Here is a 26,185-nt window from a genome sequence, read left to right as displayed (position 1 = left end):
TTGATTCTTGGTAAGCCAAATCCATCCTCCTGTCTTTCCTGAAAAAGAGTTCAACTACTCTGTCGTGCAGATTATCCGTGGGGGTACCGGGGGTACCGGTCGTAGTTAATGGGCTGGAAGTGACGGACAAATCCTTTTCCTGGTTGTGACCGGCTTGCTAGCTTCAGAATTGCGCGACCTTTCTTAACCACGTCCGGCTTTTCTTGAAAAGTCCGTCTTGAAAATGGCTTTGACAATAAATCTGCAACCAAATCCATTCCTTCTCCTTCAGCCATTGTGGGTTGACAAAATAGCTACGAAACCAACACAAGTGTATTTCTGTTGGTGCAGCTTACTACAGATGCAGTTTGCTAGCGTTGGCTACTGCGCTCTCTAACTATCCAATCAAAGGGTGTGAATACGCTGACGTTGCTGTACACCTGCTAGAGGGCCTTGGTGTCGCCAACTCAAAACTTGATTGGTTGAAGCAGCAGTTTCATGGACACTTACGTTTTGCTTCACTGATCGTGAAGGCCTCCGGGCAGATTTCTTTGACTTTGGCCCTGCCCGGCAACAAATGATGGCTGAAATGTGATTGGTTAAAGGCTTTCATATGAAAATATGTGTCTGGAAGCAGCACAACCAGGGGAAAAGCTATGAAAGGAAGCGGACAGACCATTTGGAATCATTAGCTCCGCCAGGAGGAATTGTGATCGCTTTGCTTTGTGTGTTTATTTGTTTGTTCGTTTTTTTGTTAGCAACTTTACGGGAAAACTATTACAGCCATCTTCACCAAATTTTACCCACAGATAAGCCTAGGCCCTGGGACGAACCCATGAAATTTTGGGCCAAGTAGGCCAAAGTTCAAGGTCACAGCAAGGTCACAACATCTCCAATTTTCCTATCTCTCATCATTGAGCAATTTTGGGAAATTCATCAAAAATTCAAAACGACTCCGATTAGCCTCCAATTTGATGCACCCGTAGCTTCTAGGAAAATCTTGGATCTGGCTCGAAACTGTCCACATCCACTGTGGAAGGTGGACTCGGTGGACATTTCAATTTAACACGGAAAATCCCACTTACGACACCTTTTTCATTATAAGTCAAGAAATATGGATTGGAATTGAATATAATTTGACATACACGGGACTGGTACCAAGCTTCAACTTCTTCTGTTGCGTGGAACAAGCTTGAAACTGTTGAATTTAAAAAGAAATAGTCGATCCACACATGCACACCGTCCGGGGTGCATCTGAACACCGTTCAGGTTTGCGTGCTCTGAACACTTGTTTAATGAAGTATTCTTGGATGAAATGTAATCAACATTAGTCTGCGATTCAAGATATTTTTGTTTAGGCCAGCAGCGAAGGCCTCGCAGGCCCTGACGGCCCACCACTGCTGTAAAGTTGCAAAGCTCTGCGCTTGGTGCAGTCAGCGTGTCGGATGTCAGAGCTTAAAGTCTTTGAGATTCCTTTGGAACCTCGCTCGCTGACATGCGGCGTTACTGAATCTCTAAAACGGGAGAGGAGGACAAAGTCCCTTGCTTACGGCCATACCACCCTGAACACGCCCGATCTCGTCTGATCTCGGAAGCTAAGTAGGGTCGGGCCTGGTCAGTACTTGGATGGGAGACCGCCTGGGAATACCAGGTGCTGTAAGCTTTTACACTTTTCGGTGTGACCAGCAGAGGCCGTTGCTGCTGCTTCCAGTAACAGACAGTTTATCAACAAGAGAAACATTCCAATCAATTCCCTCCTGAAAAACCAAAGCTATGAGGGCGATAGACGCCGAAACCTCCCAGTCTTTGCAAAGAGGCGAAAATTGTGACTTTTCACCTCGATTGATCATTGTAAAGAAGATTTCTCTATGGGAACACTTTGTTTTGGTTGGCACTCTCTAAACTTCTCTTTTCTTTGGATTCATTCGGTGTGGACAAAGGAAACGTAGTGGAATTTGGAAAGGGCTTAACAGAAACAGTAAAGTCTTAGGCGGGCGTCGGGGGGGGGGGGGGTGTCTTGACTGATTTTGGCTGGGAAGGGGGCAAACGGCTTAAGCCGCAACAGCACCACCCTTTCCTTCTCGTGTCTTTCCTTTCCACGCATCCAGACTTTTGGTCACTGTCTCCCTCTGAGTTTTGGAGTCAATCAGTGGATCTTTTTCTCCCGTCGACGGGTGAAGCAGCGGCACCCTGTGCTGGGCACACAGAAAAGGGTGAAAGCTTACAGCACCTGGTATTCCCAGGCGGTCTCCTGTCCAAGTACTGACCAGGCCCGGCCCTCCTCTGCTTCCGAGATCAGACGAGTTCGGGCGTGTTCAGGGTGGTATGACCGTAAGCCAGGGCGGCTGTCATAGTCATCCTCTTTATAGATTTAGTCACACCCAGACAGCAGGCGTTCCACTAATTTTTCCGACATGTCAGATCTAATTCACCCAGCGTTAAAGTGGCAAAGGACACACAAAGTCATCTAAATAATCGCTAAAAGAGTCCAGGTGAACATAGCAGCCTGGAATGAATTCATCAAAAGCGTGGAACCAAGCTGGATATGGCAGTTTGTGCGTCTATTCAGTGTCTGAAGGAGGGGAATGTGGCGGTTGGACGCTTACGGCCACGGCGAAAGCAAAGTTTCACCAGGTAACCCTCAGATGCGTTGTGACACCATGGTTTTCTTCTCCTCCTCTAATGACCTCTATCTCGGTAATGCAGTGGCGGACCGCACATTTCACTCCTAGGCCTTCAGTAGTGCTCTGTCTGAATCAGTCCACCCCTCAATAACTGTTTGTTGGTTCTAAAACCCATCTTATTATGCAGAAATGCAGTATGAAGAGCCGTCGCATCACAGATAGATAACTCCTGTAGCCACAAGAAATGCCTTTACTGAACAAACAAACCCGGGGTGCACAAGTCTCCTTCTCCTGCGGCTACAGTTGCGACACACAGAAAAAGGCATCAATAATAACCTCATAAACTTGCAATGTTATTGAGGAAAACGGCAAGATTTTACTCACCAGAAATTGATTCTTGGTAAGCCAAATCCATCCTCCTGTCTTTCCTGAAAAAGAGTTCAACTACTCTGTCGTGCAGATTATCCGTGGGGGTACCGGGGGTACCGGTCGTAGTTAGTGGACTGGAAGTGACGGACAAATCCTTTTCCTGGTTGTGACCGGCTTGCTAGCTTCAGAATTGCGCGACCTTTCTTAACCACGTCCGGCTTTTCTTGAAAAGTCCGTCTTGAAAATGGCTTTGACAATAAATCTGCAACCAAATCCATTCCTTCTCCTTCAGCCATTGTGGGTTGACAAAATAGCTACGAAACCAACACAAGTGTATTTCTGTTGGTGCAGCTTACTACAGATGCAGTTTGCTAGCGTTGGCTACTGCGCTCTCTAACTATCCAATCAAAGGGTGTGAATACGCTGACGTTGCTGTACGCCTGCTAGAGGGCCTTGGTGTCGCCAACTCAAAACTTGATTGGTTGAAGCAGCAGTTTCATGGACACTTACGTTTTGCTTCACTGATCGTGAAGGCCTCCGGGCAGATTTCTTTGACTTTGGCCCTGCCCGGCAACAAATGATGGCTGAAATATGATTGGTTAAAGGCTTTCATATGAAAATACGTGTCTGGAAGCAGCACAACCAGGGGAAAAGCTATGAAAGGAAGCGGACAGACCATTTGGAATCATTAGCTCCGCCAGGAGGAATTGTGATCGCTTTGCTTTGTGTGTTTATTTGTTTGTTCGTTTTTTGTTAGCAACTTTACGGGAAAACTATTACAGCCATCTTCACCAAATTTTACCCACAGATAAGCCTAGGCCCTGGGACAAACCCATGAAATTTTGGGCCAAGTAGGCCAAAGTTCAAGGTCACAGCAAGGTCACAACATCTCCAATTTTCCTATCTCTCATCATTGAGCAATTTTGGGAAATTCATCAAAAATTCAAAACGACTCCGATTAGCCTCCAATTTGATGCACCCGTAGCTTCTAGGAAAATCTTGGATCTGGCTCGAAACTGTCCACATCCACTGTGGAAGGTGGACTCGGTGGACATTTCAATTTAACACGGAAAATCCCACTTACGACACCTTTTTCATTATAAGTCAAGAAATATGGATTGGAATTGAATATAATTTGATATACACGGGACTGGTACCAAGCTTCAACTTTTTCTGTTGCGTGGAACAAGCTTGAAACTGTTGAATTTAAAAAGAAATAGTCGATCCACACATGCACACCGTCCGGGGTGCATCTGAACACCGTTCAGGTTTGCGTGCTCTGAACACTTGTTTAATGAAGTATTCTTGGATGAAATGTAATCAACATCAGTCTGCGATTCAAGATATTTTTGTTTAGGCCAGCAGCGAAGGCCTCGCAGGCCCTGACGGCCCACCACTGCTGTAAAGTTGCAAAGCTCTGCGCTTGGTGCAGTCAGCGTGTTGGATGTCAGAGCTTAAAGTCTTTGAGATTCCTTTGGAACCTCGCTCGCTGACATGCGGCGTTACTGAATCTCTAAAACGGGAGAGGAGGACAAAGTCCCTCGCTTACGGCCATACCACCCTGAACACGCCCGATCTCGTCTGATCTCGGAAGCTAAGCAGGGTCGGGCCTGGTCAGTACTTGGATGGGAGACCGCCTGGGAATACCAGGTGCTGTAAGCTTTTACACTTTTCGGTGTGACCAGCAGAGGCCGTTGCTGCTGCTTCCAGTAACAGACAGTTTATCAACAAGAGAAACATTCCAATCAATTCCCTCCTGAAAAAACCAAAGCTATGAGGGCGATAGACGCCGAAACCTCCCAGTCTTTGCAAAGAGGAGAAAATTGTGACTTTTCACCTCGATTGGTCATTGTAAAGAAGATTTCTCTATGGGAACACTTTGTTTTGGTTGGCACTCTCTAAACTTCTCTTTCTTTGGATTCATTCGGTGTGGACAAAGGAAACGTAGTGGAATTTGGAAAGGGCTTAACAGAAACAGCTCGGGCTCGGGCCGAGGTGGCGTCCAAGAGGGCCGGGGGGGAGCTGTGGCGAGGCCGGCTGGTGCTCACGTTCAGGAAGTACGGCGGGCAGACGCTGCAGTGGCTCCTGGAGAACGACGTGGGCTGGCTGGTCTAGCTGCTCTTCGAGTTCTGCCAGAAAGGGGAGCAGAACCAGGTCCTGCAGTGGCAGAAGCAGAACCAGGTCCTGCAGTGGCAGAAGCAGCGCATGCTGGAGTACGCCAGAGAGTTCCCTGCTGTCACCTGCACCTGGACAGAAGACTAGAGGTGAGACGCACTCAGCAGTCAGTGAGCAGTTGCACAGTAATAAGCACCAGAGTTTTAAAAACAAATCTCAATTTTATATATTATTGGTTACATGATATTTCTTATATGATATTTCTTATATTTATTGTATTATATGATACTTCCTGTATTTATTCTACTATATGATAGTATTAATTATATGATATTAATTTTCAACAAAATAACATTGAAGTGGCTTATTTTAAGTTTTGTAGGCGTATTGGTCGTGAGTTCAAATATCTGAGTTGTCCATAAAGTTATTCATATTGTATCTTTTTTAGTACTCTATCTATAGGCCTAATCTACAAACACAATCAACTTGTCATTCACTCAGTCACAAAAAAAACCAAAAACAAAGGTGAAAACAAGTATATGACAACACACATTGTATTCAGATTGAGATAAAAAAAGAATTCACCAAAAAGTGCAGATTTAAAGGTCCCGTATTATGCTATTTTTCAGTCACGTCATACAGGTCTCAGAAGCCCAAAATCATAGTATTTAAGTTTGTTCGCCCCAAAATCATCCTTTGTTTGGAGTTTCAGTGGTCGAAAAAGTCACTCTCACCAGCCCTGCTCAGAACAGGCTGTTTCTGGGCCTGCTTCCGGGTATGCAAATGAACGCATCTGTCCACGCCCACTCCCCCTCCCCTCTCTGGGAGAGGACGCGGCTTCCGCTAGCGGTACTACGCGCTAATGTTGACTGTGAAGCCATGGCTCTCTCGTCTACAATACACATGTCTCAGACAGAACGTCTTTCCAAACACTGGCTTTCTTTCCTTGAAGCGTGATTGAGCCCCGACGGAAAACGGCGGTGTTGTGTCGGGTTCGTGGACCTGACACGGAAAGACGCCTGCCGCCACTAATGCAGGCAGCTGCTAACAAGCTTGATGCTAACTCTACTGATGCCAACCACAAAAGGCCCGTGTTCAAAGGAGTTCTGTTGAATGTCTCTCGATATTATCAGCTCTTGCATGTTAACGGGGACGCAAACGTTAGCAGCAGTAACCGAGCTATGTTAGCTGCCATGCTAACGTTAGACGTACACATCAACACCCACCAGCTTATCCGTAATGTAGGGTTATGCAGTAAAGATACAAAAAATGATAAGAACTTACATCTCCCACACTTGTACTTGGGTCACGAAGCGTTGGTACTGCGTCCTTCTGGATTCGGAGTCTTTGTGCTAAGCCGGAGCTGTATGGGCCCATGTTCGAAAAACACTCGTCCGTGAAATGCCGGGCACACACATACAAGCGTTTGGGAATGTTGTTTGGTACATGACCATCACAGATAGAATCCAGACACTTTTTACGGACAGGCATGGAAGTGGGGAGCAAAAATAAACTATGGTGTTGGTGTGTGCAGCCAACAACACCACAACTTGCGTGTCTCGCCTTCGCCATGTTTGTTGTCCAAGAGGTACTTTGCCAGGGCGGGGCTCGCTTTGCCAGGGTGGGGGCAATGTCAGGGGGAGGAGTTAAATCCGCTTATGTCGTCATAAACGGAGCCAACTCAAACTCGGCCGTTTGAGCAGGCATTTTCACAAACTGTGGTGTAGCAAGGCAGGGAGGAAACAGACAGTTTTCAAATTCTAACCTCATAATGTGTCTACTGCAACACACACTACTATAAGAAAACTGTCACAAAGTGAGATTTGCATAATACGGGACCTTTAAGTCATGTTAATCTCATAGACTGTGAGATGGGAGGCACCATCAAGGTATACATAGCCCTTTAATGTTCAATGAGGTGGCTTTGCACGGAGCAAGCAAACATACAGCACTTTCTGCAGGAGATCAATTTAATTTGACATGTCATTTGTCTACAACGGTTTGTTTATTTTCTGCAGTTACAACAGTCAAAAGCTCAACGGGCAGAGTCTGTGGTCTCCCAGTTTGAGCAGGATCCCAACTATGCCAGCGATGCAGAGCTGTTGGCTGCCACAGGTAATATGGTTTACATTGAAATGAACAAGAAAAGACTGTTGTGTTCTGCTCTGGAGCTGTTACCACTGTGTGCTAGAGCCATGTCAAATTCATTAGTGTAGCGTGTATTTAGCAGTGCCGTTCCTACTTATTTTTTTTTATTCCATCTCTTTGTCAGAGAACATCCCGGAGGAGTCTGAGGCTGCGGTGTGCACCCAGCTCACCACCTGTGTGGAGCTCACTCCAGCTGGGAGTCAGGACACTGAGCCCAGACCCTCATCCCTGGAGGAGAGCTCTGCTGCCTCAGAGCCTGGTGGGGTTGTGCTGGAGGGCTGGCAGAAGTTTTGGGAGCAGCCCCCTGCCTCTGCCAAAGCACCGGGCATTGCCACTCCCAACATCGGGTGGCTGAAGGGCAGCGAGATGCACGGCCTCTTCACGAGGGCCTCCAGCTACAAGAGCGTGAGAGGGGAGACCGTGGAGAGGAGGCTCTTGAAGGAGCAGATGGAGTTCCACCCTCCACCACCTCCGTCGTCTGTCAGGGGGGCGCTGCCCAACATGCTGGCCTTCTTCGCCACCCCTAAGAGAAAAGAGTGAGAAAAAAATAACTAAAAAAAAAACACTATATGGAGAGAGAGAAACCCTGTAGTCACTGCCCACCACATTCCATCCCAGCCAATCCACCTCTTCCTGGTTCTACAGTCCAGTCCACTCCTGGCCCAGACCTGTCCTCCCTACAACCCACCCACCTTCTCCATCTTAAGACTATGCATATACATATGTATATACTCCCACCCACCCCACCCCACCCCACCCCCTTTTTTTTTGTAAATAATTTCTTCTTTTGTCCTTTGGACTTTGCTGTAAGAATACCACCAGCACTGATGTGTGGCACTAAAGTCTGTCTGTATCTGTATCTGTGGTTCTGCACTGGACTCACTCATTTTGGGATCAAGTGAACAACTGTCATCTATGAAGCCACAAACACTGAGTTACAGTATACCAAATGTCACACTATGCAACTCATGTACTTGTCAAAATGTGAACACAAATCAGGTACTCACGCTAATCCTAAACCACAACAAAACTGACTTATAACTTGTTTACAAACCCTTGTGTGGTCTATTTTATTGCACTATGTTTTACTGATGTACACTGCATACAAGTTATATTTTCATGTCTGCACTTACTCAATTGTTTTGTTTTTTTTTTGTTTTTTTTTTCATGTCACGCATGTCAAAACTGACTTATAACTTGTTCACAAACCCTTATGTGGTCTAATTTATTTTACTGTTTAATTGATGTAAACTACGTACAAGTTGTACTTTCATGTCTGCACATACTGACACAAGTACAATGGAGGACCCTAATTTATTGTACTGTGTGTAATTTTCTTTTATGTCTGCACATACTCATGATACGCGTATCAAAACTAACTTATAACTTGTTAACAATCCCTTGTATGTCTATGTTATTGCACTGTGTTTTGTTGATGTAGACGGTTGTGTTTTCACATCTTCAAATGCTCTGTAGTGATTTTTCGATGCCACGCATTTCTCAAATGCAACCTCTGTATTCTAGTGTACCTGCTGCTCTGAATATGTAAGAGGTTTCTTCTCAACTGCACTTTTTACAGCTGGAAATGCACTTGCTCTGCTTTAAAAGTGAACTTTGTAAAATTGTGTACTATTACTTAGTACCATCATCATGCGTTTGAATTTTTTTTATAAAGTGATCATATAAAAATGTTTATTTCAGATTTCAGATTTTTAATGTGTAAACATGTTTGCATATTTTTATAAATAAAGCTTGTTTAATCGACAAATTCCATCTTTTTCCATTTCTAACATCTACATTATATCTCAGTCAACTGTGCATTTTGGATTAGCTATATCTTTATTTGCTCCACCAATTTGTCAGATAATGTATTTTTTCCTAGAATGTATTATACATGTGTAAATGATTTAATACATAGGCCAACACCATATTCAGAATACAAATTGAATCTTATCAATGACAGATGAAATCTTATCCGTTCCATCTAGGTAAATAAAACAAAACAGAAATTATATCAGTAACAGAATGTGAATAAATATGTGTATGAAAAGAGATCATTGAAATTGGCCTACATAGCCTTCAACCACAGTGGAGGAATTTATTTTTCCTTTTTGCAGCAACTTGATTTACCACCAGATGGAGGCATCCAATCCCATCACTGTTTTGATCGATCCCAGGTTGAGCAATAGGTACTTGGGGGGGGGGGTCATGAGCTGTTCCCAAGGCAGTCTCCTGTCCAAGTACTGACCAGGCCTGATCCTGCTTCTGGGATCAGACAAGTTTTGGCGTGTCCAGGGTGGTATGGCCGTAAGCCAGGGTGGCTGTCATATTCACCCTCTTTATAGATTTAATCACACCCAAACAGCAGGTTTTCCACTAATTTTTCTGACATGTCAAATCTAATTCACTCAGTATTAAAGTGGCAAAGGACAAACAAAGTGATCTAAATAATCTCTAAAAGAGTCCAGTTGAACATACCAGCCTGGAATGAATTCACCAAAAGCGGTCTTTATGGGTTAAAGGTGGACGCTTGGGTCTGTAAGGGTTAAAGATGGATGTTTGGAACTAAAATAACCAAGCCCATGAATAAATAAGAGACCAGCTGTAGAATAACTGTCCACCAGAGTGACCACTGTGAATGAAAGGGTTAAAGATATGTGATAGCCCGATCGGTCAAGGCGCGTTTCAAAAGGAGCATAAACCCAGGATGGTAGTAAAAAAATCAATCTTCTTTATTTTTCTTAAGCGTGTCAAAGAAACACAACCTTCACCAACCACATCCAACACTAAAATGACCCCCTATACATACAAAAAACACTGTGCATGTGACTCAACTAAACCATTTTTTCCACAGGGGAAACACAATTAACCTATCCTATCAAACAGCACTTTTTTTCTAATTTTAAAAACACCACAAACTCATAAAATACATTTTATTTACAAAGATTAAGACAAATCAAATATACAAAACACCATTATACAAACACGTATATACATATTTACATTTATCCCACCACCAGAACACCCCTCCTTCAACCACCCCATGTGCGCTCCCCTCCCGGAACCTTTAAATAGCATCCCAGCCCCCCAGGGAATCCTTTGGCCGGACGAAACGGAAGCCCACATGCAGGTAAGTTGGCGTCTTATTATATTCTAAAAAAAAGTAACAATACCTTAACTTTAAAGTAATCTACTGTTGTTATTCACCTTTAATAATTCACTATGCACACACTTGTCATACACAGGCGCCTACGCACGCCCGGCAAAAGAGGACCGCCGCACACACGGCTCACCCTCCCTCGCTGGACCTGCTCACCTCCGAATCACCCTCCAAACAATACAATTAACCAATAAAACATATTTAACCAGAATGTGTGTCTTATTTCTTCATGCTTTACTACATTAGCTATACAATATACTAATATCATTAATATAAAACGTAACGGTGACCGGACGCAACGGCGACCCACCGTTACAAGATAGAAGGGGTTGAAGTCTGGACATGAAAATACAGTTTACAGGTTGTACGTACTGGAACATTCGCACATCTACTGGATAAATAATATACATGTGAAATAACAGTTTCTCATCTGCAGGTAGATTGAAAACATCAGATAAACAGAACTTTGGTTTACATTCATCTGATTAAAGTTTGGAAGACTGAATACATTCAATGAGAGGAAAATCAATTACAATAAAGTGTAGAACAGTGGAAGAGCAAAACAAAAACAAACAAAAAAAAAGGTCAATTATAACATTTTTTATGAGCCTGTTGGATTAATTAAACTGTAGCTAAAACTAATTAAGTGTAAATTAAAACTGTTTGTAATGGAAACACAAACTAATAATAAGCACTTACTGTCACTTTAACATCTAAATGTGTCACAAGAAACCAACGGAGGCATTTGATAATTAAAAACACTATAAAAAAAATAGACTTAGACTTAGACTTACTTTATTGATCCACACAATGGGGAAATTACTTTGTTACAGTAACAGCACAAGACGTAACAGGCTGCCGGCATCCCCGGCGCCATAAATCTTGACAGAATAATGCAAAGCACAAGTATAAGACATCATACAGTTTACACACAGTACACGTGGACACATGCTGGAATTTTTTCATGGATTTAAAGGGATTCGGGGGACAGTGTGAATAATAAGGCCGACAGCAGACGCCAAGTGGGGGGTGGGGGGGGGTGGGAGATGCATGAGCTGTGTAAGAATTGTGGAATGTGTGTGCTAAGATAAGAGACACCAGTGGGTTCGCTCTGTCCATAACCTTCAGTCTTATCAGTCTTATCAGTCCTTATCAGTTCAGCCACTGTTGTCTTGACCATGGAAGATGTTTTGACTGCAGTGGGAGTGAGAATAGAGAAAGAATGTGCTGCTTCCTCAGTTCCCAGGGGAAATAATTTAGACCGCTGGGGGAGACTTGATTGCTGCATAAATTTGGTATAACTTAATTTTTGTTATACCTGGCCTCAGCATTCCTTAGCTCTTTTGTGCAGTGAGGTCACACACAGAACTTTTAAAAGGCTTTCATGTTTACTGTCTAGCACTAAACTTTACAAATTTACCATCAAACATGATCATAAAAATGTGTCAGAATCTGCAGAAATCCTTTGGTTTTCTTTTGTTTCTAAATGTAAACGTAACTTTAAACATTTGTTTCCGTCAGACATTAATTCTATTTTAATTAAAGTTGTTTACTGTTGTCTCTGGGTTTTTAGTCTGTGCTGTTACCTGAACACAAGACCCGCCTCTAAAAAAAATAAAATAAAATAAAAAAAAAAATCCATATGTCACATGTTCAACAGGAAGTGACATCATTATCATCGTCATCTGGGTCTGAAGGCCATGAGGAGACACAATATAAGTATAACATCTGAAAATGTACTTGTATATTTCAAACATAACATAGGTAATTGAGAATTTAATAATTTTATCATTTCATTTGGAAAATTTCAGACACACAAAAGTAAATACGACAAACCACGCCCAAATTTTAACTTTTTTTTTTTTTATTAAGTTTGAAAAATATTTTCAATCACTTGAATTTATCTTCAACAAGAAAAGCACAAACACTCTGACAGTTTATAAGAATTCTTTAAATTGGACTGAATTCACTCTCTGATGTATTATTATTATTATTATTATTATTATTATTATTATTATTAGATATCTATATTTTATGTAATTATTATTATAGCTCATGTTACTATTATTATTATATATTTATATTTTATGTCATTATTATTACGATTATTATTTGTCTATTCTTCTTTGTGTCTGTAAGTCTGTGTTAATTTATGTTAATTGTTATTTGTTCTGTTTTTCCTTTCGACATCTTGATGTTTGTTCAAAATTTCTTGATGTTTTGTTGACACATATTTTCAATAAAGTTAGGGGGGAAAAAATAAAAATGAGGAGACACACAGCTCCCATTTTATTTTCTGTATTTTTTTTAATGATTTCTTTTTCTTTTTCTTAAAAAACTATAACTCACATCCTGTTACAGAACTGTGTCTTAGATTCATTTATTTTACATTCATTTCACAAACCCTTTCTTTGTAAATCACTCAAATATGCTTAGTTTCCAGATGTTGTTAGGATGAAAACTGGACTGGACTAACAGTTAGGAACAGGAACAGATGATGTCTATATGGAACCAACGATTTCTTTAATGTCACCAGTGTTTACAGACGATCAGTGATACGTAGGTTTTATAGTAACAGCACTGAGAACAGCTACTGTTTATAAAATAATAATAATGAAGTTGCCTGAGATGAACCATTAACTCTGTGTCAAATATGTTTGTTATTAGAATGAGTCGAAATCTATAAAATAAAAAGGGAGTGGACTCTGTGTGTGTATGTGTGTGTATGTGTGTTTGTGTGTATGTGTGTGTTTGTGAATGTATGTATGTATGTATGTATGTGTATCTGTGTTTGTGTATGTGTGTGTTTGTGTGTATGTATGTGTGCATGTGTTTGTATGTGTGTTTGTGCGTGTTTGTGTGTGTGTATGTATGTGTCTGTGTGTGTATGTGTATGTATGTGTGTGTATATGTATATAGGTGTGTATGTGTGTATATGTATGTAGGTGTGTGCGTGTGTGTGTATGTGTGTATATGTATGTATGTGTGTGTATGTGTGTATGTGTGTGTGAATGTGTGTGGGTGTGTTTCTCTGTGTGTGTCTGTGTATGAGTGTGTGTAAATGTGTGTGTGTGTGTACGTGTTTGTATGTGTGTGTACGTTTGTGTGTCGGTGTGCATGTATGTGTGTGTGTATGTATGTGTGTCTGTGTGTATGTGTGTGTCCGTATGTTTGTGTGTATGTGTGTGTGTGTATGTATGTATGTGTGTATATGTATGTAGGTGTGTTTGTGTGTGTATGTGTGTATATGTATGTATGTGTGTGTATGTGTGTGTGCATGTGTGTGTGTGTGTGTGTGTGTGTGTGTGTGTGTGTGTGTGTGTGTGGGTGGGTGGTCGGTACTGATTTTAAACTTATATGTAAAGCACTTTGTGCTACACCGTTAATGTATGAAAATATAAATAAAGATTGATTGATTGATTGATAGAGATTTTCCTCAGGATCAACACTGTTTTCAAAACTAAATGATTTATGTTCAGTTAAACTGAAAAAATGTAGCTCCTTATTTACATTTTTAACTTGGGAGTTTTCATATCCAAGGAGAGCACTACCCTCATCTTCTTCAACAGAGCAGTGAGTCTTCAATTGGCATTCAACAGAAAGTGATTGCAAGTTAGAGCAAGCCACATTCCCCAGACATCTTCCAACAAACATCATCAACTATACTGATCCAGCTCTTTCAGATTCTGTATCACAACCCCCTTGGCTTGTTCAGGCGGACCATGTGGAATGGATTTTGTTCTGTTTTCTAAGAAGACGGCAGTTTCTAGCTATCACAGCATTTTTCTTTGTCAGGTGCTCATTGACATACACCCCACTCCCTTTAAGCTTCTTTGCCTGTCTCATCATTTCAACTTTATGTTTCCTGTTAACAAACTTGACCCAAATGGTAGGTGTTTGTTTTATCCTTGTGTGTAAGAATGTGACAAGCTGAGATTTGTTGACTCTCCATGTAAATGTTCTTAATGTTCATGAATTGGATCAGTTGTTCTAGAGTGTGCAGTTCCTCTGGTGGTGCGTTCTCCCCACATTGGTCACTGGCTAAAACTCTGGCGTAACTGCGGTGTTTGGTAGCCAGCCCAGTGATTATAAGGTCATCAGCATGGGAGTACTGCTCCAAGTCATCAGTTCTTTGTTCCAGCCTGTCAATTTTCTCATCTCTTAACTTGATTGTAGTCCTCAGCTCACGAACCTCTTCCATTAGGGCCATGAGGTTGACCTGCTGTTTCACCACTTTGCTGATCTCCTCAGTCATAAAATTGAGAGATTTTTTGATCTCTTCTAGTTCCTCTGCTAGTTTTTTAATTGTCATTGCCATCTCTTTCAAAGAAAATCACAAAAGTAAAAACAAAGAAAAAAAGAAAGTTCTTCTGGGTAGACTTACAAGATGCTCTGTGTCCAAACAAAACCCATGTGGTCCCAGGTCTTCAACAATCTCTTGGTTCCAAAAAACCACAAAATTTTCAAAAAATATCCAAAGAAATGAAAATGAGATGGTACCATACCACCAATATTACTATGGATTTGGCAAAAAAAAAAGTTTATTTTCTATAGGATTTCAAAGGATTGCAGAGGGACTCTGCTCAGGGGAACTGCAGCAGCAGCCATCTTGAAATAATCAAAGTTTCACAGGTTAAACATGATGGTTCAGGTTATAATTGGACTTTTTTCACAATAAAAGAAGCAGAATTTGGATTATTATGTTGTTATTTTACTGGTTCTGATCCACTTTAGATCCTAGTGAACTGTGTTCCTGCCTCTTTCATTAAACTGATCGAACTGATCTGGTTCTGGGCCAGGGTTGTGTCAGTGTTTGGCTCCAAACACAGTAGAAGATGAAGCTTCCAGGTTTAATATCAAATAACATGAGGTGAGTGACTGAATCTGTTTGTAGAATCTGTTGGGACCCGTTCTGTTCCATCCAGACAGTTACAGGAAACTTTGCAGATGCACCATTTGCATGTTGGTAGGCGGAGTCAGACGGTTCCTGTTATAAATAGGTGTGTTTCATCTGCGTTGGTGTCTCACTGTTCTCCAGAAAGACTCCCTGAAGAACCGACCGACTAAACACACCTTCACCAGGTGAGAACACCAGCACTTCACTGACTTTTACAGGATTATTGAGGGCGTGTCCATGTTTTTAACCCTGTGTTTGACTGTGTTCTTTCAAACAGGCTGTAGACATGGATCAGATGGAAGTGGCCGCCCTGGGTCGACCTTTCACCCTCGGGATGTTTTATGATGCGAGGATGGATAAGCTCATCCCAGGTCAGTCTGATCATGTTTAACCCTGTAACCCCTGAGTACTGACTGCAGGTAGAGGCTCATATATTAACCTTTTAACCCCTGAGTACTGACTGCAGGTAGAGGTTCACATATTAACCCTTTAACCCCTGAGTACTGACTGCAGGTAGAGGTTCACATATTAACCCTTTAACCCCTGAGTACTGACTGCAGGTAAAGGTTCACATTTTAACCCTTTAACTCCTGAGTACTGACTGCAGGTAAAGGTTCATATATTAACCATTTAACCCCTGAGTCCTGACTGCAGGTAGAGGTTCATATATTAACCCTTTAACTCCTGAGTACTGACTGCAGGTAAGGGTTCATATATTAATATTAACCCTTTAACCCCTGAGTACTGACTGCAGGTAAAGGTTCACATATTAACCCTTTAACCCCTGAGCACTGACTGCAGGTAAAGGTTCACATATTAACCCTTTAACCCCTGAGCACTGACTGCAGGTAAAGGTTCACATATTAACCCTTTAACCCCTGAGCACTGACTGCAGGTAAAGGTTCACATATTAACCCTTTAACCCCTGAGTACTGACTGCAGGTAAAGGTTCACATATTAACCCTTTAACCCCTGAGTACTGACTGCAGGTAAAGGTTCACATATTAACCCTTTAACCCCTGAGTACTGACTGCAGGTAAAGGGTCATATATTAATATTAACCCTTTAACCCCTGAGTCCTGACTGCAGGTAGAGGTTCATATATTAACCCTTTAACTCCTGAGTACTGACTGCAGGTAAAGGTTCACATATTAACCCTTTAACCCCTGAGTACTGACTGCAGGTAAAGGTTCATATATTAATATTAACCCTTTAACCCCTGAGCACTGACTGCAGGTAAAGGTTCACATATTAACCCTTTAACCCCTGAGCACTGACTGCAGGTAAAGGTTCACATATTAACCCTTTAACCCCTGAGTACTGACTGCAGGTAAAGGTTCACATATTAACCCTTTAACCCCTGAGTACTGACTGCAGGTAAAGGTTCACATATTAACCCTTTAACCCCTGAGTACTGACTGCAGGTAAAGGGTCATATATTAATATTAACCCTTTAACCCCTGAGTCCTGACTGCAGGTAGAGGTTCATATATTAACCCTTTAACTCCTGAGTACTGACTGCAGGTAAAGGTTCACATATTAACCCTTTAACCCCTGAGTACTGACTGCAGGTAAAGGTTCATATATTAATATTAACCCTTTAACCCCTGAGTACTGACTGCAGGTAAAGGTTCACATATTAACCCTTTAACCCCTGATTACTGACTGCAGGTAAAGGTTCACATATTAACCCTTTAACCCCTGAGTACTGACTGCAGGTAAAAGTTCATATGGTAACCCTTTAACTCCTGAGCCCTGATTCAAAACAGGTGGAATTACAGAAAAAAGACAAAGAGAAGAACTGAGGTTTGACAGGTTTGGACTAAACAGTACTGAGACTGCTCTGACCAAAGTGATGAATGAATACAGACAATGGAAACATATCAGTGTTAGTTCGACTGGACCTCAGTGCTGCGTCTGATACAGTTGACCACATTGTATTACTGAAATGACTGGAGATCTGGGTGGGTCTGTTTGGCCCTGTACTGAACTGGTTCAAGACTTAGTTAGAGAACAGGAAGTACTTTGTGTCATTAGCTAACTTTACATCTGAGCAGACAAGAATTCCATGTGGGGTTCCACAAGGGTCCATCCTGGGGCCTCTTCTGTTTAACATCTACATGCTCCATGCGTAATGTATTTCCACTTTTCAAGGGGGCTCTGTCGCAACATTTCTTTACCGGCATCTATGAAACCTATATTTAAATTCAATGTTGTGCACTTCTGAATTTTTGGCAAAATTTGGTGAGTTTTTGTGAATGTTTAGGGGGTCAAATTTGAGCTCAAAGCATAGCAGAAGGAAAAAAAATATACTAATAATCTGAGCAAGAACAATATATCTGTTTTTGTGGCAACCACATATTTGGCCTTATTTGAAAGCTCTCGAGGTTCCCCACGTCTCCGTGGGCTCAGATGTCGTGTCGTGCACTCAAACACACATGACTGACCCCGACTGGGCGTGGCCCATTGACTCCCATTCATTCTAAGCAGGTGTAAATATGTGGTTTGTGCACATGTCATGTACATGTTCTTAAAGGTCTCACTGCTGTGAATGTGAATAAGTGTGACAGCGGCGACAGTTGCGAAAGGCGACCGCATCACTGGCGATTTCGCCCCCATGCGCCCACTGCAGACTCAATAGGCCCTGCGCCAGCGTTACTCAGGTTGGGCCTAAAAATAGGCGGGAGGGGGGTGACTTATTTCAGGAAAATTTTCAGATTCAAATCTGATCCCCCCTACCCCGAAAATTTATTTTTCAACCCTGAAAACGTGGGGTTTTTGACAACTTTCAAACCTTCTTTACTTTTGATAAAGTACAATGTAGCACTATGCTCATGCTGGGCCCTTAAATGTTTTTTTTGTGAGACATGTCATGTCTTAAGAGTGCTTTGCACTACAAGAGGTGTAGAGTCAAGGTCAAATTATAGGTCAAAGGTCACCCAAATGGTCAACAATGCATATTTGATGGAATTAAGCAGTTAATGTGGATTCTTCCAAATGTTGGGCTCAGGTTCTCTCCTCATAACACATCTACTGACCACAAACAACTTCCATTCAATAAGACACATTAAACACAACTATTTGCTCAATGTATTCTCCATATAGACATGTCAAAGAGAACGAACGGTAGTTTCATATGATTGACATTTACATGAATATGTCCCGTTGTGGACACAGTGGTGCAGTGGATAACACTGGTGCCTCACAGACAGAAGGTCCTGGGTTGGATTCCAACACTAGTCGATGGGGGTGGGACCTTTCTGTGTGGAGTTTGCATGTTCTCCAGGTACTCTGGCTCCTCCCACCATCCAAACACATGCACTGATAAGTTAATGGGTTTATCTAAATCACCCATAGGTGGGAATGTGACAGTGATTGTTTGTCTCTATACGTTCAGTCCTGTGATGAACTGGTCACATGTCCAGGGTGTACCCCGCCTTCACCCATAAGTAGCTGGGATAGACTCCAAGTGACCTAGTGAGGATAAAGCGGGTTCAGAAAATGAATGAAGTGTTAGTGATTCCCACCAAAATGTGTGCTAGTGTTTCCCGCCACACTAATGGCGGCAAATTCAAATGGAATGTACATGTTGTATTATTTAGCCTTTAATGTGTCTTTGAAAGGGCCAAAGACCTTGGGGGGGTCCCACAAGGAAGAGACAGGGAAGAGAACTTAGGACATATTTGATAAATTGTTGGAATGGTATGAATTTTTGAAAAAACTAGACAATTTGGTGACCTTTAACCTACAACATGACCTTGACATTAGAATTTTCATGGTACAAAGTACTCTTACGATACAATATGGCATAAGATCATTAAATTGCCCATCACAAACATATTTATACATTGCACTGGACAAAAGAGTGGAAAAGCTGTGAAAATTGTGATTTTCAGAGTTAAAAATTAAATTTTCGGGGTGGTGGTGGGGGGGCAGCTGGATGAAAATAAAAAAAAAAAAAATTACACAGGGGTGCTTGGAACATCTTGTTGCATCAAAAAACAGGGCTACTGTGGTATTTGATATTAACCCCCCCCCCCCCCCGAAAAAAAAAAAAAACCCATACAAAGAAAACAGTAAAAAAAAACAAAACAAAAAAAAAACCCAAACCGTCTGTTTTTATAGTGAGTCACTGCTCTGTGTTTGACCCCCCATTCTACAGAGGGCGGGGCTTGAACTGAGCATTCTCAGATGTCTATGGAAAGAACAAGGTGTATTCTATCAGCATGATTTGAAATCTTTCATTTGTGGATGCAGATAATGTCAATATTATTTTGAGGAAGACGTTCAGTTTTTTGATGAAATTAGTAAATGAATGAGACAAGAACCTGGATATTTTCTGAAGAAAACCACAGCAGATCAAAGTTGGACTTGTACTGAGACATTGTGTCTTCTATTTCCTTCAGGACTGACATTGTGGGACAAACAAACTCTCAAAGACTTCACGACTCGCAAATCCCAGAGCAGCAGCAGCTATCACATCATGACCTCTGACACCATCGACTCGAAATCTTCTCTCCTGGACATTCAAGCCGGTCTGAAGGCCAGTTTCTTGGGTGGTATGATCGAAGTTGGAGGTTCTGCCAAGTTTCTGAATGACCACAAGCAATTCAAGAACCAGAGCCGAGTTACCCTTCAGTACCACGCCACCACCCACTTCGAGCAGCTGACCATGACCCACGACAAAGCCATGAGCAAACTGCAAGAAAGATTCACCGAAAAAGGTTCCGCAACTCATGTGGTCACTGGTATCCTGTATGGCGCCAACGCCTTCTTTGTGTTCGACAGCCAAAACGTAAACACCAGCAGCCTTCAGGAAGTTGAGGTCGGCATGAAAGCAATGGTGAACTTGATCCCATCCTTCAGTGTTGGGGGACACGTCAGTATGAGCCTGAACGAAAACGAACAAGCTCTGGCCAAAGACATGTCCTGCAAGTTCTATGGTGACTTCATTCTTGAAACCAACCCTGCAACCTTTGAAGATGCAGTGAAGACCTATGTGGAGCTGCCCAAGCTGTTGGAAGCCAACGGGTCCAACTCTATCCCCCTGAAGGTCTGGCTGACACCACTGGACAAGTTCAACCTAAAAGCAATCAAGCTGAGGGGTGAGATCAGCTCTGGACTCCTGTGGAAAGCCGAAAACACTCTGGAGAGTCTGAAGGAAATCAGAATGAGGTGCAATGACTCCATGGTGGAGAAAGTGGTCGGGAAACTCCCTCAACTTGAGAAAAATTTGAGCACTTTCCAAAAACTATGCCGTGAGTACACCATGAGCATTCAAGGCACCATGGAGAAGAAGTTTCCCGCCATCCGAGAGGGTCTAGAAGACGCTGCCGCAATGGAAAAACTCTTGGACAACAGAGAAAAGTCCCCATTCAGCGACGAAAACTTAAGGAAGTGGATGGAAAATAAAGAGCACGAAGTCACTGTCATTCAGTCGTGCGTGGATATCATCAATGGAACCAACGTGAAGATCGCCGCCAATCACCTGGAGTTGGAACGAGAGGCCGTGGCTGCAGGTGTGGACCACGCCCTGTGCTTTGTCTTCACCTCAGTCCAAGAGGATGACCCCTACCTCCACACCATGGCCAACAACCTCAAATGGCAGGAGGCAGATCCGGCCAAAACCAGTCCGCTGTCACAGAACCAGTGGTACTCGTCCCAGGAAGTGAGGAGCGCAATCAGGACAAAAGCCAAAGAGTTCGGAGATCTGGCGAAACAGCTGCAATCCGCCAGCAGAGTCAAGTTCCTGATCACCGTCTTAGAGAACCCCAAATACAAAGGAGCCACCGTCTACCACTACAAAGAAGGAAACCTGGTCAACGAGGACTTCACCAGACCGGATCCGCCCAAGGTGACGACGGTCACCGACAGAAACGACTTCATCTGGTGTAAGTGACAGATGACTGAACGATGAATGAGAACCATGTGAATGAGTTTATGTTGACCGTAAAAATCCAAGTCAGATCATTATGACAATCAGATGTGATGCGTTTACAGGCACTTCAGAAATAGGATAATCCATAAACCCTGGTTTAGACTTCTTGGTAGTTCTTCTCAGTTCAACTGGACTACTTTAGTTCTTTTGAAAATGTTTCATCAAAACATTTTTGAAAGAACTAAACCAGTCCAGTTGAAGTGAGAAGAATGATGACCTGGACAAACAAGAACCTACAGACACCTGGTTTAGACGTTTCAGTCTGTTATTGTCTTTAATATAATCAGATTACTGCTGTTATGTGATTAAACAGATCAGACTGTTTACATGTTCAATAGTAATCTGATAATTCCACAAACCAGAGTTCGTACGTAGTGACGTAGAATCAAACTTCCTGTTATTGTCTTCAGCTCATGTTTGGGGTTGTTCATTTTATTCATGATTTTATTACATTTTTGCTCATTTTTTAAAATCATTTTATTCCATTTTTGTTCAGTTTTGTTCATTTTATTCACTATTAAATTTTTGTTCAGTTTTGTTTTTTTTTTCATTATTTTATTCAATATTTGATCTGTTTTGCTCATTTTATTCATTACTTTATTCAGTTTTTCTTTGGTTTTCATTATTTCAATACTTTATTCACCTTTCGTTTGGTTCTGCTCATTTTATTCATTATTTCATTCCATTTTTGTTGTTTTTTTGTTCCCTTTGTCATTATTTTTCTCAGGTTTGTTCAGTTTTGTGGATGTGAACAGGGTCAGGGTGTTGTTGGGGGTCAGAGGTCACACTTGTAGACACTGATAACAGGTTGTGTTGTTGTTTCTCCATCAGATTTCTCTGATCTCACCCTGGACCCGAATTCGGTTCAGTGGAGACTTCGTCTGTCCGATGGAAACAAGACAGTGACGTGTGAAGGCGAGAATTCGTATCCTCAACACCCCGACAGGTTTACAGCATTCTATCAGGTCATGTGCAGGGAGAAGCTTAGCGGGCGCCATTACTGGGAGGTGGACTGGAGCAACGGCAGCGATGACGACATCGGCGTCGCTGTGGCGTATAAAAGCCTGGACAGAACTGACGGCAGCCTCATCTACGATCCCAAGTCCTGGTCCTTCGCCCGCAGATATGGGTCGTACAACTACAGTCACGTTAAAGAGCAGAAACTGTCCGTTCCTTCTAATGACCTCAGACGCATCGGTGTGTTCCTGGACTGGCCTGCGGGGACGGTGTCCTTCTACAAAGTGACCTTCAACACCCTCACCCACCTCCACACCTTCCACGACACCTTCACTGAGCCTCTGTTCGCTGCCTTCTGGGCTTCTAAAGAGTCCAGCTACATCACCCTCCGCCCTTTTAACTAAACGTACACTTTCATTTGCTGTTTTTCGCTGCAGAAAAGCATCACAGAAGTGGGCGTGGTTAAAACGGCTGGAGTTTAGACCGGTGCTGATTCAGATTTAGATGGTTTTTAGCTCATCTGATGATAGGACATGAGCTGATGTAGAGGCGCCGTCTTCCTCACCGTCTTCATAACCGTCTTCGTAACCGTCTTCATAACCATCTTCCTCACTGTCTTCGTAACCGTCTTCCTCACCATCTTCAAAACATTTTCATAACCGTCTTCGTAACCATCTTTGTAACTGTCTTTATAACCATCTTCCTCACCGTCTTCATAACCATCTTCATAACCATCTTCGTAACTGTCTTTGTAACCGTCTTCGTAGCCGTCTTCATAACCATCTTCATAACCATCTTTGTAATCTTTGTCTTCATTAACAATTTCTTCAAACATCTTCTTCTCCAAAACTATTTAGTCGGAAATTTATTTCTTAACCCTTTAACACCAAACGTATCATATTTGACCCATGAGTTCTGAAGCCCTCTACATCATCAGTGTGAAATTTTTTGTCTTTAAAAACCTGATGTATACAATTAGATACATGTAATACACATAAAATCCACCAGGGGGAGGAGTTCATTTATCAGAGGCCTTTCCAGTGACACTACAGACTGTCATTAATGAGGAAGAACTGGGACCATTTAGAAAAGGAATTAACCATTTATTAGACATGTTCATGTTCTATTTTTGTTTGTTCAAAAATAATACTTGAGCATTGAGACCTGATGCATCAAATATGATACAAAGCTGAAACTCATACATGGAAATTGATATTTGAAAAAAAAAAAAACAACAACATTGGGGGTTGTTCAGAAGGACCAATAAAGGCTCCAGTTTCATAGAATTGTAATTTTCTGTCAATGGTTCAATGGTTCAGTCTTTACAGGGTTAAAAATAGAAACATGTCAGTGAAATAACATCTGAAAACTCCATAAACTGGGTTTCATAAACGTTGAACTAATTATGTTTCTGTGTAAAACTTCCTCCTCCTTGTTTTTACAAACTAATAATAAGTTGTTGTGTTTGGAAACGTGTTACTTTGAATCTAATCTGTTTGAACCTTTTTGGAGTTTCTCATGGATTTGATTGTTTTCTTCTTTTCTCTTCAGTCATTATGGTTTATTAAATGTAGATCAAAACGAAGATCAAACTAAATAAATATAAAGTTCCATGTACCGCTCAGGATGAATGAACATGAAAGCAGAGAAGACTTGAATCACTGTCAGAGTCATTTAGAAGAAGATGACGATGCATGTTGAATCCAAATATTCAGTAAAAGCAGACCTGAGTTGAACTGTGTGCTGTTGATTTGATCCTTTAAGATTAAAATGAGGCCAATTTTGGAGAATGTTCTAGAAACGACAAATATTAATGTAATAATGATCATGTCAATACAGTTTAGTGAAAGAAACAGAAATAAGTGAAAAGACCTAGAAAACAACAAAATATCAACAAACCATCCATTCATCCATCCATCATCAATCCATCATCCACCCATCCCTCCGTCCATCCATCCATCATCTACTCTTCCATCCATCCGTCCATCCACCCATCTGTCCATCCATCCATCCATCCATCCATCCATCCATCCATCCATCCATCCATCATCCACCCATCTGTCCATCCATCTGTCCATCCATCCATCCATCCATCCATCCACCCATCGGTCCATCCATCCACCCATCCGTCCGTCCATCCATCCATCCGTCTGTTTTGATGTTATTTTTTCTCTAATTTTTCATAATCATCTGTTTAATTATAGTTTAATTAAAGACAGTTCGACCTCATTTCCGTTTATTGACTTTGTATTTTAACAGATGTTCCGTCTATAGAATTAGCCTCTAGTGGTCGTCAGTGGTATTACACCCACGCTGACTCCGTATCGTGTGCGGTCGTCACTCTTTTCCGTTTCCGCCGTTTGCAGAATGGTGCGTTAACTCTGCGTTTGAACTCTGACTTTTTGTTTTGAATCATGACGACGTGTGATGAATCACAATCGTACACTGTCGCTCTCATTTTGCTGCTGTTGCTCAAACTGGTGCGTTTTTTGTTTTTTTTTTACTTCATTTGTAAGTCGTCGTAGCAACTTCGGGCGGTTCACAAATCTCCAGGTACAGACAGAGTGATGCATGCTGGGAAGCAGTCAAAGTGTGTGATGATGCTACCTGACAGCCTGTTAAACTGCAGAGAGATGAGGATGCAATTAGACTGTCACCCAGGCAGGAGTTAGAACAGCCCAACAGATGGAAGCAAGGGGGGAGTTTTAGGGGGGGGGGGTATTCCTCTGTAGACGTTTGACACCATGTCAGATGATGGAGAACTGATGATGATGATGGTGATGATCAGCTGAGTGTCCTCTTCTGTTTAGAGCTGAAGTTAAAGGACGAATAAAAACAGCACGCTGAGGTTCTTCATATTTACCACAACCGGACCAGAACCAGAACCAGAACACAACTGGACCAGAATAAGAACAAACACAACTGGACCAGAACCAGAACACAACTGGACCAGAACTAACACAACTGGACCAGAACAAAAACAAACACAACTGAACCAGAACTAACACAACTGGACCAGAACAAGAACAAACACAACTGGACCAGAACTAACACAACTGGACCTGAACTAACACAACTGGACCAGAACCAGAACACAACTAGACCAGAACTAACACAACTGGACCAGAGCAAGAACAAACACAACTGGACCAGAACTAACACAACTGGACCTGAACTAACACAACTGGACCAGAACCAGAACACAACTAGACCAGAACCAGAACTAACACAACTGGACCAGAGCAAGAACAAACACAACTGGACCAGAACTAACACAACTGGGCCAGAACCAGAACACAACTAGACCAGAACCAGAACTAACACAACTGGACCAGAACCAGAACTAACACAACTGGACCAGAACAAGAACTAAAACAACTGGACCTGAACTAACACAACTGGACCAGAACCAGAACACAACTAGACCAGAACCAGAACTAACACAACTGGACCAGAGCAAGAACAAACACAACTGGACCAGAACTAACACAACTGGACCTGAACTAACACAACTGGACCAGAACCAGAACACAACTAGACCAGAACCAGAACTAACACAACTGGACCAGAGCAAGAACAAACACAACTGGACCAGAACTAACACAACTGGACCAGAACCAGAACACAACTAGACCAGAACCAGAACTAACACAACTAGACCAGAACAAGAACAAACACAACTGGACCAGAGCTAACACAACTGGACCAGAACCAGAACACAACTAGACCAGAACCAGAACTAACACAACTGGACCAGAGCAAGAACAAACACAACTGGACCAGAACTAACACAACTGGACCAGAACCAGAACACAACTAGACCAGAACCAGAACTAACACAACTAGACCAGAACAAGAACTAACACAACTGGACCTGAACTAACACAACTGGACCAGAACTAACACAACTGGACCAGAACCAGAACAAACACAACTGGACCAGAACTAACACAACTGGACCAGAACCAGAACAAACACAACTCAAACCGGTGAAACAT

The 26,185-nt window shown here is 42.2% G+C and overlaps 2 protein-coding genes, 2 non-coding genes and 1 pseudogene across 4 annotated transcripts; 4 read left to right on the top strand and 1 right to left on the bottom strand.

Annotated features, from left to right (window-relative positions):
- Positions 1–1,523: 1,523 nt before the first annotated feature.
- Positions 1,524–1,642, top strand: LOC115429992 (5S ribosomal RNA). Its single transcript, XR_003936858.1, has one exon. It is a non-coding gene; the product is annotated as a 5S ribosomal RNA (ribosomal RNA).
- A 555-nt stretch (positions 1,643–2,197) lies between these two features.
- On the bottom strand, positions 2,198–2,316 carry LOC115430060 (uncharacterized; annotated as a pseudogene).
- Positions 2,317–2,524: 208 nt separating this feature from the next.
- On the top strand, positions 2,525–7,775 carry LOC115418003 (uncharacterized). Its single transcript, XM_030132281.1, has 4 exons — positions 2,525–2,613; positions 4,912–5,236; positions 7,106–7,202; positions 7,360–7,775. The coding sequence occupies exons 1-4, from the start codon at positions 2,525–2,527 to the stop codon at positions 7,773–7,775; spliced, it is 927 nt and encodes a 308-aa protein (XP_029988141.1).
- Positions 4,516–4,634, top strand: LOC115430078 (5S ribosomal RNA). Its single transcript, XR_003936868.1, has one exon. It is a non-coding gene; the product is annotated as a 5S ribosomal RNA (ribosomal RNA).
- Positions 7,776–15,177: 7,402 nt separating the features above from the next.
- Positions 15,178–22,852, top strand: LOC115424846 (neoverrucotoxin subunit alpha-like). Its single transcript, XM_030142248.1, has 5 exons — positions 15,178–15,265; positions 15,434–15,477; positions 15,570–15,663; positions 19,699–21,183; positions 22,062–22,852. The coding sequence occupies exons 3-5, from the start codon at positions 15,579–15,581 to the stop codon at positions 22,589–22,591; spliced, it is 2,100 nt and encodes a 699-aa protein (XP_029998108.1). The 5' UTR covers positions 15,178–15,265; positions 15,434–15,477; positions 15,570–15,578; the 3' UTR covers positions 22,592–22,852.
- Positions 22,853–26,185: the final 3,333 nt, after the last annotated feature.

Source organism: Sphaeramia orbicularis, chromosome 1 (assembly GCF_902148855.1).
Source record: "Sphaeramia orbicularis chromosome 1, fSphaOr1.1, whole genome shotgun sequence".
NCBI lineage: Eukaryota > Metazoa > Chordata > Actinopteri > Kurtiformes > Apogonidae > Sphaeramia > Sphaeramia orbicularis.
The sequence above is the reverse complement of the archived record's forward strand: the minus strand, read 5'-3'. Positions and strand labels throughout refer to the sequence as shown.

Bases quoted from the DNA above. Each gene is read 5' to 3' on its own strand.
- LOC115418003 (XM_030132281.1), top strand. From the start codon at position 2,525: ATGGCAGTTTGTGCGTCTATTCAGTGTCTGAAGGAGGGGAATGTGGCG. The intron at 5,237-7,105 runs GTGAGACGCACT...TATTTTCTGCAG, and splicing joins ACCTGGACAGAAGACTAGAG to TTACAACAGTCAAAAGCTCA. The intron at 7,203-7,359 runs GTAATATGGTTT...TCTCTTTGTCAG, and splicing joins AGAGCTGTTGGCTGCCACAG to AGAACATCCCGGAGGAGTCT.
- LOC115424846 (XM_030142248.1), top strand. From the start codon at position 15,579: ATGGATCAGATGGAAGTGGCCGCCCTGGGTCGACCTTTCACCCTCGGG. The intron at 15,664-19,698 runs GTCAGTCTGATC...TATTTCCTTCAG, and splicing joins GATGGATAAGCTCATCCCAG to GACTGACATTGTGGGACAAA. The intron at 21,184-22,061 runs GTAAGTGACAGA...TTTCTCCATCAG, and splicing joins CAGAAACGACTTCATCTGGT to ATTTCTCTGATCTCACCCTG.